This window comes from Fusarium coffeatum, assembly GCF_003316985.1.
Source record: "Fusarium coffeatum strain FIESC_28 chromosome Unknown BRIP53273_contig_389, whole genome shotgun sequence".
In the NCBI taxonomy this organism is placed as follows: Eukaryota; Fungi; Ascomycota; class Sordariomycetes; order Hypocreales; family Nectriaceae; genus Fusarium; species Fusarium coffeatum.
The window spans coordinates 3,026-20,828 of record NW_022158178.1 but is presented as its reverse complement, the minus strand read 5'-3'; the positions used below and the strand labels follow the sequence as shown (position 1 = coordinate 20,828).

The window sequence follows — 17,803 nt, the reverse complement described above, 5'->3', positions numbered from 1 at the left end:
GCAGCTGAGAGTTTGCTTTTCTAGTTCTTGCGAGGATGGTGCTGGTTTACAAGTGCAGAGGTGAGAAGAGGGGTTTTTTTTTGGAGGGGAAAATGCATCTCATTGTTGAGATGGCAACTCATCATTGGTTCTGGTCGCAACTGCCTCCATCCTTGATCTCGATCAGAACCTGCGTACTCAGAACTGGAAAGCACCAGTCGTTACTGCCATTGGATAACTCGTCAATGTCAATGGCGATGCATATACGACCAATGGCAGCTGTGGTCGATCAACTCCAATCAGAAACCGTATCTGTAACCGACAACTGCCTTCAATTAATAAGTAGGTAACTACTAAATTGAGATACGAATTTCAACCATGAGAGTCGACACCTATCGAATAAATCACCACCAATCAACGTCAACTCGTTGACAACTTGCGACACAGTAGCGGAGTAGGGATTGGTCCATTCGAAACTTCTTACATGGCCTCTCAACTTGGATACGAAGCGCGCGCAAGAAGAGAGAGGACTATTGTACTTCGTATTGTGTTTTGAAATCTATAGATGGATTGTTTTCTAAGACTCCAGCGTTTACGAAAATTGCCAACGAGATGGGCTTCATATCGTGGCCTACTCTGGCGATACGCGAGACGACTGTACGGCCTACAGCAATTGTTGCGAGAAGCGCGCGTCAATGCGAGGCATTCTTGTTGCAGCTGCTCTATGTTTCTTGTTGGACCGGCAGATGGGCGTCAGAAGAATTACCCTCTAACGCTTAGGTTACAGAAATAAAGTAGCCTAGACGCTGGCCTAAGCTGATATAAGATAACCAAATTATTTCGTCTCTTATGCTCTCGACAGCCAATTCTTCTGACACCCTGACGACCGGTTGCCCTAACTACAGACCGGCCACTACCTAGGCCATCCGCTATTCAATCAAACATGTTATGGGCAGCACATCATTGGCTCGCCGGACATTTTATGAATAGACGCCCTCAATCTTGGTCGCTGTTTTCTTGCGTACAGGAGTATCGTGAGTCTGTTTAGCGGATCTTGATCTAGGTCACAACTTCGAAGTGGGTTGAAAGCTTGCTTTTTTAGATGAATCTGGATCCCGCATGTACAGCGCTTCCTCAAACACACGGCCAGCATGGTTTTCTATTGACGGGGGAAGCTCCTGGGATATCTGCATCGTTTTCTCTTACTGTATCACACACTCAATGGATATTCTTTTATAGTCAGTTGACAGTATTAGATAGCGGCACTAATTTTAGAACATCTCAGAGTCACCAACACTACCACTCTGTAAGGATCCCAAATACGGCACACGTAGTTGATAACTATAATGAAACTCTATGGTAAAAACTAGATGGTCTCCAGACGCCCAATATCGTTTTTCCCGGTGTCAGCATCCTTAAGCTTGATATAGAAGCTGCGTGCCGATCCATGGATGCTCTGGTCTAGGGTAGCCGGCCAGGTAGGTGCCTGGGCTTAAGAAAACATGTATTGTAAGTAAAGTCTTCTTATAGTGTTAAGCTACACCGAGTTTAAAACAATTCAGATAAGGCAGTTATGAAATAGCCGTAGTAGGACACTAAAGAGCTCATTAATCATCTATCAGCTTCATTAATAACGTACCTAATGTACCTAACGTACATATGGTCTGGTTTTATTCCGATAAGTCTATACTTGACAATTCGTCATAAATGTCTAAACCGTCTCCTTTATATAATCAAATCAGAAATCTAGTATCGCCATAGTAATTCATAGCAGTAAGGACATAGGAAGGTAGTGGGCATCCTACATTGATCTATGCAAGGCATCCAGCATATTCACGTCGTTTTGGGTTTAAGAAAGTTTGGCTTGCGTTTAAATACAGCGTTCACCTACTACCACGTACAAGAATGCTTAGTTCAGGTGCTGGTTAGTGGCCTATTGATATACTTAGCTGGATTGCACACAATTCACCAAATGTCTGCAATTGCAATTTTTAAACGTAGATGGTATAAGTAAGATATTGTGCAGTCCTTGGAGTATCAGTAGAAATGGCGCCAAGAGCATGAGAGACGAAATAATTTAGTCACTTTATGTCAACTAAGACTAGCACTTAGGCTACTTTATTATAGTAGTTCAAGCCTTCTAGAGGATATTTCTTCTGTTACCCACCTGACAGTTTCGAAATGATGACTTCGCCACAATGGAAGCCCTCTAGCCACAGATTCGTGACCCACCTGGCAACGACGTTCATGTCTCAATATCTGTCGGCCTAACCTGCCTAACATAAGCCCCATTACAGATCAGGCTGCCTTCCATATCCTGAGGTCGTCTCAGCTGGTCGCGACTCTGCTGCCTTCTAATCGCGCCTTCCGGCCCATCTCCCCCACCGTACCGTCCCGCCTACCCGCACTAATGTCCATGGTCGGACAGTCCGGTTAACTGACAACTGAAGGTGACTTTAGATCTGATCCCATTCTTGGACTTTGTTTTATCTAAAGTCTTTCCACCCGCCACCTTGTTCAAAATCAAAATATCAGAGAGAAACTTCCTCCTTCCTCCTTATCTCATCTCAACCCATCAAGACAAGTTCGTGCCTTCCAATACACAACTTATTTAATGATCCATTTCCTGACCTCAATAGGGATCTGAGTGACCCAGATTAACTACCTCCTAGCGTTTTTCTGCCTATCCCCGATACAACGGCCCTGGCTCCGTCATAGGCACCCCTCTTGGCCTCACTTGACTCTCTGACTCGACTCTCCGTCACAAACCCATACATTCCAGCACCTGTACCGCGCAAGGCTACTGTAGGTAGGTACCTATTCATATACTGCACTGCAGTTAGTCACCCGCCGCCAAACGCCAACGCCACCTTCGATTTCTGCTCCTTATCCTTAAGACATCCATCCTTCCTTGGTCTCCCCTCAAAACCTCCCTTAAACCGCCACGATTCCCCCCACCACGAGGAAGCGAAAGGCTGCTGAGGCGACGATTACCTCTGCCAACAGAGACGAAGTACCCAATAAGAAAGTCATCGCCTCAGCTGCCGTCTCAGACAAACACGCGCTGCCTCCAACTCCAGTTACCACCGCCAGCAACCCCATGGATTCCGACGACGAGTACATGTCGGCTCTTTCGACCGACGACGAGATAATGCAAGACGACAGCGGCGATGAGATCTCCGCAGGTGATGGTACGTCTCCCGAAACCCCAAATGGTTCCTCATATCCTATCATGACACTAATGACGCTGACATCACAGACTTTGATGATGAAGAGTTTGACGAGCCTGATCCTGACTTTGGACTCGCAAAAGACGTCGAGAAGAAGAAGAGAGCTGCCCATGTGGTGCCATGCAAAGTCCACGAACCGAGCGATATCCAGAATCAACAGGATGAGATGATCGGCGAAGTCAATATGATTCTAGACATGCAGAAGGAGGATGCTGCCATTTTGCTCCGCCATTTCCGGTGGAACAAGGAGCGCTTACTAGAAGATTATATGGACAGACCAGAAAAGGTTATGGAAGCTGCTGGATTGGGCAGCAACACGTCTAGCTCACCAAAGCTGGAAGTCATTCCTGGTTTCATATGTGACATATGCTGTGAGGACGACGAGGGCCTCGAGTCGTTTGCCATAAAATGTGGCCATCGTTACTGCGTGGACTGCTATCGCCACTACTTAACACAGAAGATTCGCGAGGAGGGCGAGGCAGCGAGAATCCAGTGCCCCTCCGATGGCTGTGGCCGCATTCTCGACTCCGCTTCACTTGATGTCCTTGTTACTCCAGCCCTGGCAGACCGATACCAGGAACTTCTCAACAGAACATATGTCGAAGACAAGGACAACTTTAAGTGGTGTCCTGCCCCAGACTGCCCCAACGCCCTCGAATGTGGTGTTAAGCCCAAAGATCTGGGTAAGATTGTTCCGACTGTCGAGTGTCGATGCGGTTACAGGTTCTGCTTTGGCTGCCCGAACCCCGACCATCAACCGGCACCTTGTGATTTGGTCAAGAAATGGTTGAAAAAGTGTGCCGATGATTCGGAAACCGCCAACTGGATCTCGGCCAACACTAAGGAATGCCCCAAGTGTAACTCCACTATCGAGAAGAACGGAGGTTGCAACCATATGACATGCCGCAAATGCAAATACGAATTCTGCTGGATGTGTATGGGTCTCTGGTCCGAACACGGAACCAGCTGGTACAACTGTAATAGATACGAGGAGAAAAGCGGCTCCGAGGCTCGCGACGCTCAGGCGAAATCCCGAACATCTCTTGAGCGATACCTGCATTACTACAATCGCTACGCCAACCACGAACAATCGGCCAAGCTTGACAAGGATATTGCCCAGAAAACCGAAAAGAAGATGGTCCAGCTTCAGAGTGCTTCGGGCATGTCGTGGATTGAAGTTCAATACCTCAATTCGGCTTCTCAGGCTCTTCAAACATGTCGACAGACGCTGAAGTGGACATACGCCTTTGCTTTCTATCTTGCCAGAAACAATTTGACGGAGATCTTCGAGGATAACCAGAAGGACCTTGAGATGGCCGTGGAGAACTTGTCTGAGATGTTTGAGAAACCCATCACAGAATTGTCTGACCCCAAGCTCAAAGTTGATATCATGGATAAAACTTCCTACTGCAACAAGCGTCGTGTTATTCTTCTCGAGGACACAGCCGAAAATCTGGCAAGAGGTACTTTTCCCTTTTATTCACCTTTGAATCCCTTTGTGCACTCCTGTCTTTCGACCAGTTTTAATGTCTTGCTAACCATCTTTGTGTCTTCAGGCGAATGGAACTTCAACGCAGACCTCTTAGACACCGCTACTTCCGCGCCTGTTACTCGTCGCTGAGGTGCGGGCATATGGGAGCGCGCATTTCTAATAGAATTATGTGTTTTCAAGAACAGCACGGGTGGTTCCAAACTCGGGGAGCTACTACGATGCATCATCCCCGTCTGGCCAGAAACGGCTGGCTTGCTAACCAAACACCCGTGTCGTGTACAAGCATTGGATTAGGGTAGCCATAGCTGCGACATTTGCTCAAGGACTTTCTTTTCCTCCCAGAGCTGTCGCCCTGATTCACCGCTTCACGTGCCTTTGACCTGTTACCCCAATTATGTACCATTTCTTTACGAACTGTTTTCCACATTCCTGTTATCGCCAGTCATAGTGATCTGCTACTTTCGCAGACTGGAGAAGCATGAAATCTTGGCGTTGGTCTGCTGCCGAAGAAGGCGTTGGCGTGGTGCAGGGGTTTCGGCATCATAGTTGAGCTGCTGGAGCTTTGAAGGATCCGGTTTATAGATTTGTTATGGCATGGTTGTTTTCAGCGGTTCAGGATATGGATTATGATATTCACTCAAGCGGGTACGTAAATGAGAACTGCGATCACACATTAGTTATTTTTCAGACCTCAAGAAACTACTATTCAAGTTTGACTACGACGCCGCAGCACATTGCCACACGTGAAATCGCCAGGAGCAAGCCTGGGCACAGTGATGTCAATGTTTGTAACAAGCACAGGCTACAAGCCATGGTCTGGAGTTCAAGTTGGGTATCCCCATGGTGTCAGAAGAATTGGCCCCTAGAGGCATGAGAGATGAACTAACTTGGTCACTTTATGCTAGCTTAGACTAGCAATTAGACTACTTTATTATAGAAGCCTAAGCTTTAGTGGATAATTCTTCTGTTATCTACCTGGGTAGGTATTACAGACCTCAGGAGGCAAAATAACATTGCCAAAAGGCCTATCCGATATTCTACTTACTCCCTTCCAGGGCTTCTTGCATAGTTCAGTACATTGATATTCTCATCTCTTGTGCAGCCCAGCTATTCATGCCACAGCCGCAATATAAAAAAAGGGGGTAAAAACAAAAAAACGCCCGATCAATGCTATGTTCATAATGACAATTCGCGACCCAGACAGCTTGTTAGCTGCAACGCAAGCATGGTTGAAGTGTAACATAATTTCTATACGAAAGCAAAACGTGAGAGATTGAGTTTCTTGGGCGGGAGGTCAATTTCGTCCTCGTCCTCATCTTCCTCGTCACTTGCGGGGATGATTTGATCTTCACTGCCACATTTGTTAAGGTCTGCAACCTCTTCCAGGTCAACCTTAGGCAAGGGCACAAAAGCCGGGTTGACGGGTACACCCGAAAGGAACTGCCTATCAAAGCTGTCGCGTGGCTTGGGCAGCTTAGGTGACATTGGAGCCTTCATAGCACGAGCTCCCAGACGTTGCAGAGGCGTCATGCGGGAAGCAGCCGTTGATGGTGCCGTAGAGGGGGTGGATGCAGCACTAAAGACGGAAGAGCGTTGCGATGTAGCCGAAGCAGGTGTTTCTGTCGGGTTTGAATATGAGAATTTGCGAATGTCTGGTCGAGCGGGAGTAGCTGAGGTCTGCGACAGAGACGCGGCAGAGGAGGGCGGGGGCATAGAGCCCTCGAAGGATGACAAAGGGGTTTCACTGTCTTTGGAGAATGAGAATAAGAACTGGTCGCTTTCTGCACTCGTTGCAGTCCCTTGACTCTCTTTCTCCACGAATACCGAAACGCCCCGCTGAGTCTTGTCAGCGGGTTCCCAGCCGTCAAAGTCGGGCAACGCCATAAGCGCCTCATCGAGTGAATCGTCGGATAAGAGGTAGGCGTCACTCTTCGCTCGCCTTGGACTTTTCCTTGTTTGAGGTACTGGGAAGAACTTGCTCTTTTGTGGTGGTAGAGCCTCATCGGGGCCCATCTCATTATCCTCACACAGACGCGCCTTCTTGGGCGGTCGACTGGCAGGGTCGTTTGATGGCGCAGAAGAGCTAGGTTTAGTGCTGACAGAAGGCGTGCGCCTCGTGGTAGTGGAAGCATCGCTGAAACTTCTGATCAAATTGGAGACAGGCTCAGTACGGCGACGGTGAAGTCGTGGTGATGTACGCGCATGGTTGGCTTCAGACTGTTGGGAACCGCTTGAGGCTGACCGACCTGTTTCATCCAAATAAGGTCTCGGAAGTGGGAATACACGAGGCACTAAACCTCCTCCAGTAATCTGCGAAATTCTTTGGGGATCGACTTCGAAGCAATTGGGGTCCATCTCGCCCATGGGTATTCGGCTGTGTCCCCTGAAGTAAGAACTGATAGGTTTCATCTCCGGCCGAGGTTGGTCCACGGCATTAGTACCTAGCTGCGAATGCCTTCTCTTTGAGGGAGTCGTTGCTGTTGTATTAATTATCATAGTCTTGGTGATGGGGTTCATATCGCCTCTGGCGATGGCACGCGCTGTCTCGGGCTCGACAAAAGCACCGATGAACGGCATCTCATCCGCGGTCCGTGTTCCATCCAGCTCCGTGAGATGGACCAGCTCACGTTTGGTAGGACAAAACACCCATTGATGCAGGAACGTCAACTCGGCCTGGTAGAACTGCGTCAAGTAGTTTTCCGATACCCGCTTTCCCTGAAACTGAACCATGCGCACTATCCGCTCTGGGGCCTTAGTTTTGCGAAGCATACGGTATGCCGTCTTCAAGCCAACGCCTGGGAGTCCATCCAGATAATCGCATCCACTGAAGATTGCCATTCGTCGAAATTCGGTATCAGACCATCCAGTTAATGAAACCTCACGACATGCGCAAAAGTCCTTGCGGTTGATTTCAATACAGTTGCCATACTGGTCCAGCTTGGTCAGAAGCTTCTTGGCTCCGAAGACGAGGAGATCTGAGTCGTCAGAGATGATGCCGTTGATGAGGCCCTGTCGTTCGAGGTACACAAGCTGAGCGTCAGCTTCGTAAGGGGCGACAACGTAAGGAATATCGAGCTTCTTGAGTAGTTGAATAAGAGCCGATGCCATTTCGGGGGTGATGTCGATACACTTCTGAAACTCTTGTGTAGCCTGCGCAGGCTTCCCAGATCGCAACAATTCCATGGCCATCTTCTTTTTCTCATTTCTTTTCTTGGCGCGAGAATCCTCCGTTGCAGCTTTACTGGGGAGAAAGTCACCATCGAACACCATATAAGGTGTAATACCAAAATGACGAAGCATGCGAACCCGCGTCATTGCAGCATTCAGGTACCTATTGAGAGGTCAATATACTCTGCTAGTACATTTGGTATAAACAAATAACTTACTTCTGTGTGGGCTTATCTTGACCAAGCTCCAAGGCACAGCAGTAGGCGGCACGATGGAGCCACCCATACGCGTCGACGCCGAACGTTTGGCCATGGTACTTTTTGAGCTCAATTGGCTTCTGTATAGATTTGAGAAGGGGGAGAAGCCCTGGTCATAGGTCAGTAGGAGGAGGCTCAAGTGAGATGTAAGAAGCCTTACCAGATACGCCCATGTTGAATAATGAGCCGCGTCAAAGATGGTGGCGACAACGAACGGTTGAGCTTTGGACTTGCTGCCCCAGCAGGGACTTGGGCAGCTTCAGGCCAACAGATCTTGGTGTTGCATGCGTCAACAATCGGACATGAGTATGGGCTGCGATATGCTCTGTTGTGTTGTGGTTTGCAGACGCGTCGAAAGGTTGGTTGATATGCACGCGGTGCAGGATCGTGCAGCAGGGTTTGATTATCGATGGCGGTAGTATCTAAACTGACAGAAGAGGAGGAGTACACAGGTGGGAGCAGAGTCAAGCAATTTGGTAAAGCAATACAATCGGTAATCTCGTCAGTACCTAGACTAGGTACGAGGTGAAGTCCAAGGCCAAGATTGTTGTTGAAATCGAGATGTCCCAAAGCGGGAGAGATAATTTGCCTAGCACCTACCTACCTAGGTACCTAAGCCCAGATGATGAGGCAATGTACTGTACTGGACTAATTTAGAGTGCTTCCTTCCCCTCCACTCAGCTGCCTTGGCTAGAACGCGACCCCCTGGAGTTGTAGTTTAATGGAACTAGGCGCGTTAATAGGCGTGATACTCCAATCCATTAACCACTGTAAACCCCTGGAAAAAGCTAGCTCCCGCTGCTCCTAGCAACTCGAGATCCACCACGAATCTACATCCATTGCGATTCAGGGCATGATAAGGAGCAAGCAATATGTCGATCAAGCTTATGGCTTGCTTCTGTTCTTCGTTAATAGTATTCATCAATACTTGAAGGGGATACATTTAGCAGAGAGAATGGATAGTATGTATTCCTTTACCCTTCCAACCCAGCATATCTTGTTCATTTACAAATTCGACAATCATATCAATGAAGCTGTATCGGACCAAGACTGTAACTGTATTGCAAGTTCAATACCGATCAACTAATCCGTTAATCTGATAAAGTTGATATTCGATGTATCCGTAAAGTAAAGTCAGGGTCCTGCTTTAACCGACATGAACCCGCTACCTTATTGGCTCCCACGACTACAGTGTGTGGAGCACCAAAGCTTCCAGACCAGAAGAAAAAATCCTTGCTAGTCACAGCAACGATACAGTTCATTTCAGAAACGACTGCAACTTTTCATCTTTCTCATTGAAAACAAAAAGGATTTATAATAACTCAAGATGCCTACCACACTTCACAAGACGCGCAAGCAAATCTCAAAAAAGAGAAATGGTGTCGTCAACGCCCTTCATGAAAAGTCCAGAGACTCCATGCGTCTTCACAAGGCCGGTGTAAGAGATCAGCGTATTGAGAAGCTGGCTGCTGCTAGGAGCAAAAAGGAACAACCACTCGGTAAGTTGTACTTGATGAAGTCATACATAACCATGATATCTAACATGACCTTAGTCGAACGTGTTGCTTTCTTCCAGCAAGCACTACGCCTGAAAGACAAAGAAAGCAACGCTGTCCCAAGCCTTGAAGAGATCCAGATCATGATTGACTCGTGAGTATGACAAGAATCCTACATGGAACAAAAAGCCAACTAAAGTGGTAGTTTTGTTCATCAATACGATGAAGAGTATGATGCAGCCAAGAAGACCCGTCGTCCTGGCCGACCTGCTAGTGTTAAGGAGGACCTTCTCAAGGCCAAGATTAACATTCTTGAGGAAGAGTACAAGGGTGGATTTGGTAAGCTATTGTCATCTCGAGACGTACCTCGTATCAGTACTGACCTCATTCATAGTTATACCTGATCTGCTGGATAGCCACAACGTCAACATTCTTCACCTCTGGGAAGGTTCTTGGTCATATCTCACTCACCTGAAATGGATCAAGGTCAACAGTGAAGGTCAGGTTCGGTCTACAGCTTTCCCTTCAGGTGGAACCAACTGAGCACTCTTCAATTCAAACCGCCTTGAAGAAAGCAAGGAAGTTCCACCTAGCTGGTCATCTTGTGCTCCGGCAACCTCGGCCATCTACTCGTTATTTCAAGACCACTTGGGCAACAGTTGCCCAAGAATGGTATGATCTAATACTATCAATTACCAGGCATACAGACCCAGATCTCAGAAACTATGCACCACGGACCCCAAATTTCTGGCCAGATGATGGCCCTGCTCGATTATTCACAAATGCAAGTTTCAAACTAGCTTTAGTGAGACTCACGAAAAGTCAAGGCTGCCAGGGCGAACAACGCTGTTGCGTGGCCAGTACAGAAGCATGGCTAAGAAGGGCAGATATGTTCTCAGATCATGCAATACTGATGGCAGTCCTCTCACAGGATGAGTGATTCAGTCGCCGGGACTGCATATTGAGGCTGTTGTCCGGTAGTTTACAAAGAGTTCGAGTTCTTTCTAGCTTACTACCACATATATACCATAATGAGACATGAATTCATAACCCCTTTAGCTTCTAAACATGCACTTGCCTGATTCTATAAATCTCTTGTTCTTTCTGATGCCATTGCCTAGGAGGTACCTACCTGGGTAATGTAATTCAGTTTCCTCTTCGCCACGTGATAGTAATGCCCCGCTTTGGCCAGAAGGATCGTCCAGTCTGGGCCCAGTAAATTGTTAGCTAACTGACCTGAGCCCGCCAGTAACTTGTCGTCCCCAAAAAATTCAAGACGAAGCTTTACTGTAGAAGCTTCTATCACTGTCCGTGTATCAACAGCATCAATCTCTTCCAATTCATACAACGATACCCTCCTTTTCTTCCTTCACAAACGCTTTGTACCCTACTATAACACTCACCAAATAATCTAATCACAATGTTTTCTGCTCGCAACGCTGTCCGATCGGCGCCCCGCGTCGTCTCCCGCCTCTCAGGTGCCGCTCTGCGACAGACTGCCCGTCCCAGCACCTTTATCAAGGCTACTTCTGCCCTACGACCTGCCCAGGCCGCTTTCTCCACCACAATCTTCCGAAAGGCCGCCGAGAACGATGGCGAGCTTTTGGCCAAGCTTGAGAGCGAGATCAAGATCGAGGAGGACATGAAGGCCGATGAGCAGGACCCTGCCAGCATCAAGGATTTCCTTAACAACAGTGCTTTCGAGCTTATTGACACCCCCGGCCAGGAGGTTGTCAAGCTGGTCCGCAACTTTGGCGACGAGAAGTGAGTTTCTGCAATCGCAATTGATCTTGATGGGACTATGACTAACACCTATTCCAGGATCACTGTCAGCTTCTCTATCGCCGATATCACTAGCTACGACCCCTACGCCGAGGAGAACGGCCTCGAGGAGGAAGGCTTCGAGGGCGAGGCCCAGGGCGGCCAGCGCAACGCCCGTGCCAACGAGGAGCTCGAGGAGGAGCTCGATGAGGAAGCTGAGGAGGAGAACGCCGCCCCCATCAACCTGTCTATTGTTGTCGAGAAGCCTGGCAAGGCCTCTGGCGCTCTCAACATTGATGCCACCGCCCAGGACGGCCACATTGTAGTCGAGAACCTCTTCTACTACGACGACGCCAAGGTTGCCAAGGTCGAGTCCCCCGAGGCCGCCCAGAAGCGTGCCGACGTCTACCCCGGACCTCCCTTCGGGAGCCTCGATGACGACCTCCAGGTCCTCATGGAGCGCTTCCTTGAGGAGCGTGGCATCACCCAGGCTCTCGCCATCTTTGTTCCCGACTACGTCGACGTCAAGGAGCAGCGTGAGTACACTCGGTGGTTGAACAACGTCAAGGCTTTCATCGACGCTTAGATGGTTGACGGCTCGGTATAATGAAAAGTTTTTTCACAAGAGGGAAGAGCAGAGGAGTCTTCGGTTCAGAAATGATGTGTAAAAAATAGGAATTGCCACTCTTGTTGTACTATAGGATAAGATCCGTCGAGATCAAATGCATGTTAAGATATGTGTAACGATATCATGTTGACTCTACACCTGTGCCCCTATACCCTACAGTGATGTGAAAAGAGTTGGAGTTTAAACCACAACGCTTGCTTCAGTCTTTAGAATGGATGATTTGTAGTTGATGATATGAATTGTGACGAGAATCTTGCTATCTAGTTCAGCAATAATCCCAAGCCTCGAAAACTCCCACAACTCCAAATAACGAGTGCGCAAACCCGCCATGCATCCACTATCGGGGTCTATCAACCTCTGATACAAAGACCATCCCCGTCCAACTCTCCGGCGCAATGAAGCTCTATCCCAGTAGTGTCGTTCTGACACGGAAAAAGTTCAAAAGAAACCAACTTCCTATAACAATTCCAACGATTGGATTTTTCGAGTTCCTCTCGATTGCCCACGTTCGCAAATCAAAACCACCTGACAATCAAACCCTTGGCAACAGGCGAAGCAAGGGCCCGTCTACATGACACCCTCGAGCGACCAGTCGCCTTTCTGGGCTCGGTCAAGGACCTCGCGACCTTTATCGGTCAGGTCGGGCTTGCCATCATTGCCCGTGACATGCTTAAAGAACACAGGCTGCCATGTCTCATTGTTGGCCTCACGTTGACGAGCCTTCTCGCGCTGAGCTTCCTCTAGCTCGACCTTCACCTGTGTGGCCTTGCTAAATTGTTTGGCGTGAATGGCGTCTGTGACACCACCCCAAAGTGTCAGGGACTCATTGGGCAGCTGCTTCTCCTTGGGAGGGAGAATCTTAGGTGCGACGTTGAGAGGAGCGATGTCAATAATGACGAATTGCTCTTCAACAGGGACGGATTTCTACTATTATTAGCTTTGCTCACGTGCAGGGCAACTCGTTCACTTACAACAGGTCTAGGGCCGAGAGTGAATACGACCCTCTCCTTCCATGGGCCGCTCAACCGAGCGAGAACATCCTCATCAGGAACGTCCTGTACTCGTGACTTATCGTCGTTTTCGGGGTCATACTTGAAGATGACACCGTCGATCTTGTTGGTTGTGCGCCCCAGCCAACCTTCCTCCACGTAATGCAGAATGGCCTTGATCTTGGTCTTGGGGCAAGTGATATAAGCGAACTCGCTGACCGAGACGCTCAAGGCACCTCGGAGCAGGCCGCCCAAATGCGCCGCCGGGTGGGTAAGCTGGTATGTCTCGCCATCTCGCTTGTCGAGGGTGATGAAGATACCCATATTGTGTTCACCAGGAAGGACCTTGACCGAGGTGCCTGTAAATTTGGCAGTGATCTGGTCGAAGCCGCGGGCTGTGATGCCCTTTTCCGGACAGGTGACGTTGAAGGCGCTCACGGGCGGGTGATGCGATGTCTGTTCGGTAAGATACGAAACACGGACGAGCTTTTCGTCCTTTGTAGCGCCATGTTGAGGCACAGAAAGCGAGACGTTCGAGGTGTTCTTGCTGCTCTTAGCTGATGCCTTCAATGCTGAAAGGCCACCCTTGGAACTGCCCTTCTCCTGCTTGAGGTTGGTTGTATCGATTCTCGGGGCGTTGTCTTCAGTTTCCCAGTTGCACTACATTGGGGTCAGTACTTCTGTTGTCAGGACTGTGGAATGCTCTTTCGTTTGCATATGAGAGCATGGCAAGCTCACGCACCCTGAAGAATTCACCGAGGCAAGAGTTGTAAGGCTTGCATGGCCTTCCCTTGGCGTATTTTAAATCCTTGGTCAACCAAAAGCGCACCACCTCAAGCATGCGATCGAGTGGATCATCGGAGGTGCCCATAGCGACAAAGGCATTGGGGGCATCGATGTAGGTCCAGTATTCGAGGTTCGGGGTAGGCTCGAGCAACTGTGACGGCAGCGAGAATCTAACTGCTGCAAGGTCCGAAACGCCGATGAATCTGTCATTTTTATGAGCGGTCAGCATTGAAAACTATGAATAGCATTCCCCATCATGTCATGTATGTCGTAAGATCGATGGCTGATCTAGTGGTGCTCCCATCGCTTGCTTACTCCGTTGTATATGGAGCGGAGTTGGCTTCCGATCTCGCTCGCTGGGGCAGCGCGGTGCCTGTCCCCAACAAAGCGGTGGAAGCTGTCGCAGCATGGCGCTATCGCCAATGAATGGTGGTGAGTCTCTTACTTCTTCAAGATACCCAGAAATGTTCGCAACTTGGAAGTGTCGCTCTGCTGCTCGTCGGGCGCGTCGACCGTGGGTGGCGGTGTCGATGACGACATGGTCGTTGATAAGCTTGAGTTGGAGAAAGAAGATGCTGAGTGCGGTGGTGGATGATAATATGGATAGCGGTTCAGTTATGAAGCTCGGGACGACACGTAGCAGATGATTGATGTGACCGAAAACGCAAGACCTTTCCGGCAGAGTGACAGATGGAAGCACGGTTTCTTTGTAGTTATGCTACGTATGAGGATGGAGGAGGAGAAAAAATAAACCAAGTCTGGGGTTGCAGACTGAGTCGCAAAAGTCAAGAAAGGAAGCGGGCGGTGGTGGTGGTGACGTTTTTGGCGGGGTGGGTTCTAGGCTCTGACTCTGGGCTACCACTCCGTACCTACCTAGGTACTACCTACTGTAGGTAATTCACTCTACCTTCCATGCCTTCCATATTAACGGTTACCTGTGGTACCTGGCTCGGCGCCCTGTCCATGTGCACATACCAGGTCTACGCTTAAACGGCCGGGCAGAGATACTCCGGATTGGCGGGGTGAGAAGAAAATGGTCGTTACCTTACAGTTTTGATACTGGACGAAGAATATCTCGACAAAATTATACTACAAGCCCGTTGCGTGTATCCAACTCTATCCGTCAATCAAACGTTTTGGTATAGTCTATCTGCCATAGTTTACTGCGTATCCGTTACAGAACTTCGATCTGTGTTACAACAAAAACACAGCTACGGCATATGATCGACGCATGGATGCTGCTCAACCACTTGAAGCGATAGCACACCTATAGTGCAGTCAGTAGTACTGTAGGCTGCTTCATCTCACTTCACCAGTAGCCCCAACCCTGAATAAACCAATCATTAGCGCACATGGCCATCATTTCAATCTAACCAGTTTCGAAGCAGATGATGGGTTTCCTCCCATGCTGCACCTGCAAAACTCAGTCCCTCACGCACGAGGGTATGCCGACCTAGATTAATGGTGTCAGCTCACCTGGACTTGACTTGACTTGACTCAACTCTACGCCCAAGGGAAATGCACTGGTTTCTCTGATATGACTGAACAGAACCACATGCAAGAGTTCAAGCTTGATATTATGTCGAATCAAAAACAGGCCAGTCTATACGTCAAGTGGTTCAAGTTACCCATCACCGATTTGCAAATCATAAATATGTATATCCATCGATTTTATTAATTTTAAATGTCGTTCAAAGACTTTCTGCCTTTCTTGCGCCTTTTCTACGTGCAAGAATGCCACTCTCACCAAGGATATCTCAAAATGCAAGTCAACAGCTCCAGCGGGATATCAACCAAAGAGGAATGCAAAAAAGAACAATGCTCAGTAAGCTGCAAGAAAACGCTATTTCAGTTCCTTGCTGAGCGGTACTGGGGATGCGATCTTTGCGCCCGCTCTTGCATGTAACAGGTATCCCATCGTAAATACAATATTCCCCACTCCAAACACCGGCGGAAGCCTTATGCGATTCTAATAAATGCAGCCAAGATGCCTCCGAATCCCATTTTCCCTGGGTGTACCCAAGTAAGTCAAATAACACCGTAAACATTGATTTGCTTGCTCAGACAAGTTGAGCAGACGAGCAGTGTCGTTGTGATAATTGTTGACAACTACTCTTTAGTCGCAGGAAAGAGTATCATAAAATCATTAAGAAAATGGTCGTAGAGTTTCCTGAGCGGCGTATTATTGCTGTTGCTCGGTGCTCCATACTGTATCGTTGAGGAAAGAATCCCAGGAGGGCTCCTCGGTATAGTGCTTGGTCGGTGTGTTGAAGTCACCGGCACCCCAGTTCATCGTGTCAAGTACATCGGGATACTTTTCACTATTTGCACCAAGCTCAGCATCCTCGTCCTTGAAGTACTTAGGCTCATCGCCATAGCCAAACGACTGCTGAGCACCCCAATTCTGTTGCTCGCCGTACATAGCAGGACTGAACGTGTCATTCAAGCCAACGCCACCTAGCAGCATCTTAGCCTCGGCGGGAAGTTCTGTGGTGAATGCGGAACTCTCGTGATTAAAGTCCATCATAGGTGGGGGCTGCACATTTGTGAAGGTGGATGCGCAACGGGACTGGGGCGTCTGGGGATGAGAACCTGAGCCTGGAGTAAGAGCGGGTGGCGATAAGGGAGCATCGTTCCTTGAATCGGTGGGAGACAAACCAGACATGGAGTGACTGCGCTCATCATGTCTGTTTGGTCGCTGTGCGTAGTTGACGGCCTGGAAGTTTGGGTCAAACTGTTGCTCCATCGGGCTTGTAACGTGGCTGCCTTGTGGTTGAGGCACTGGATAGCCTGGTGTTGACCAGCGGTGCGACATTGATTGAGCTTGGCGTTGGGCCTGTGGAAAGAATTGCGCAAAAGTTTGGTTGATCTCGTTGTTGCGCCAGTCAGTTTCGGTGGCAGATAGAAGCTGTGACATAGCCACTCGGTTTGTAAGGTAGGCATCCACTCTCGCATTGAGTTCAGCGCTGGAAGTTTGCATGTTGGATTTAAGAAGTCGGTAAGATCGAGGGAAGTCATCGTCTTCCTCCTCGTACATCTCCTCCTTCATAACAATCTCCTCCGTTATACGGAAGGCCTTTCCCGTTCGTTTCTTGTGGATTTCGCTGGCCATCTTGGCGGACTGAACACGAGCTTCAATAGATCGGTCTGCTCGTCTTGAGGCAGCGATGTATGCTCGCTCTTGGTTCTCTTCGTGGGATCGCTCAGTCTGCAAAATAACCGTTAGCCAGCCGATTCATGTATATGTACATCCACAGAGGGGTAAGTGCCTTTACCTTTCGCGCGGGCGCAGGCTTAGCGTTGGGACCGCCCATGTTGGCGACGTCGAGTGATCTCTTGGGCATTTTAAGTTGTGTAGAAGTGTAATAAACGGGCGAGTAAGACCAAGAGCAGATAAACCAAAAACAAATATGTAGATAAATATGTGCAAGGTTGTTGGTTTGACTATTTGTGAGTCTAGATTCCGGGAAAACAACAAATAATATATTTGGCGGTAGATGTTATAAAATGATGCTCGCCGGCTGTTCGTGAGGTGTAAAATGCTAGCCGGAGATGATCGAGCATGTAGTAACCCTGAACTGAAGTCGGGGAAACACTGATGATTTATACCGGTTTGCAGCTACAAGGTTTGGTTGGAAAGGTATCTTTCGTATAAAGTTATGTTGAATCGACAAAGGTTTTGCGTGACACCAGTTCAAGGAAGAAAAAAACTTTTGTGCAATAAAGGTTCCTCCGAATGGGCTTGGGATATGGCTTGGATTATATATACGACCAGGGCCGAAAGCAAAGCCGAGGAGAGCGACATGCTCTGGCAGGTTGCAGACGCGGGAAAAGCATGTAGCTCGATCCGAAGGCGATCAAAGTCGTTGGATCGAGCGTAGTTATGACGATCGATCTCGATCAAGAGCTCTCTGTTAGCGCTAGGCCCAAGGTACAAGTACCGCCCCGTATCGACGGGAACCCAGCAGAGGGGGAAAGGAGGGGCCCATCCATCGACTTCAGGTTCCGCATTTCAGG

At 48.7% G+C, this 17,803-nt stretch overlaps 6 protein-coding genes across 6 annotated transcripts; 3 read left to right on the top strand and 3 right to left on the bottom strand.

Moving 5' to 3' along the window:
• Positions 1-3,079: 3,079 nt before the first annotated feature.
• On the top strand, positions 3,080-4,830 carry FIESC28_11368 (uncharacterized protein; the record flags this gene model as incomplete). The annotated part of the gene is made up of 2 exons (XM_031165492.1): positions 3,080-3,170; positions 3,239-4,830. 2 exons carry the CDS (start codon positions 3,080-3,082, stop codon positions 4,828-4,830), a joined length of 1,683 nt encoding a protein of 560 aa, XP_031010449.1.
• Positions 4,831-5,949: 1,119 nt separating this feature from the next.
• On the bottom strand, positions 5,950-8,299 carry FIESC28_11367 (uncharacterized protein; the record flags this gene model as incomplete). Its single annotated transcript, XM_031165491.1, has 3 exons — positions 5,950-8,032; positions 8,088-8,235; positions 8,287-8,299. 3 exons carry the CDS (start codon positions 8,297-8,299, stop codon positions 5,950-5,952), a joined length of 2,244 nt encoding a protein of 747 aa, XP_031010448.1.
• Positions 8,300-9,453: 1,154 nt separating this feature from the next.
• FIESC28_11366 (uncharacterized protein) lies at positions 9,454-10,165 on the top strand (the record flags this gene model as incomplete). The annotated part of the gene is made up of 4 exons (XM_031165490.1): positions 9,454-9,625; positions 9,680-9,776; positions 9,828-9,961; positions 10,017-10,165. 4 exons carry the CDS (start codon positions 9,454-9,456, stop codon positions 10,163-10,165), a joined length of 552 nt encoding a protein of 183 aa, XP_031010447.1.
• An 877-nt stretch (positions 10,166-11,042) lies between these two features.
• Positions 11,043-11,969, top strand: FIESC28_11365 (uncharacterized protein; the record flags this gene model as incomplete). The annotated part of the gene is made up of 2 exons (XM_031165489.1): positions 11,043-11,386; positions 11,444-11,969. 2 exons carry the CDS (start codon positions 11,043-11,045, stop codon positions 11,967-11,969), a joined length of 870 nt encoding a protein of 289 aa, XP_031010446.1.
• Positions 11,970-12,578: 609 nt separating this feature from the next.
• FIESC28_11364 (uncharacterized protein) lies at positions 12,579-14,326 on the bottom strand (the record flags this gene model as incomplete). Its single annotated transcript, XM_031165488.1, has 4 exons — positions 12,579-12,935; positions 12,983-13,660; positions 13,743-13,989; positions 14,232-14,326. 4 exons carry the CDS (start codon positions 14,324-14,326, stop codon positions 12,579-12,581), a joined length of 1,377 nt encoding a protein of 458 aa, XP_031010445.1.
• A 1,642-nt stretch (positions 14,327-15,968) lies between these two features.
• FIESC28_11363 (uncharacterized protein) lies at positions 15,969-17,130 on the bottom strand (the record flags this gene model as incomplete). Its single annotated transcript, XM_031165487.1, has 2 exons — positions 15,969-16,994; positions 17,062-17,130. The coding sequence occupies 2 exons, from the start codon at positions 17,128-17,130 to the stop codon at positions 15,969-15,971; spliced, it is 1,095 nt and encodes a 364-aa protein (XP_031010444.1).
• Positions 17,131-17,803: the final 673 nt, after the last annotated feature.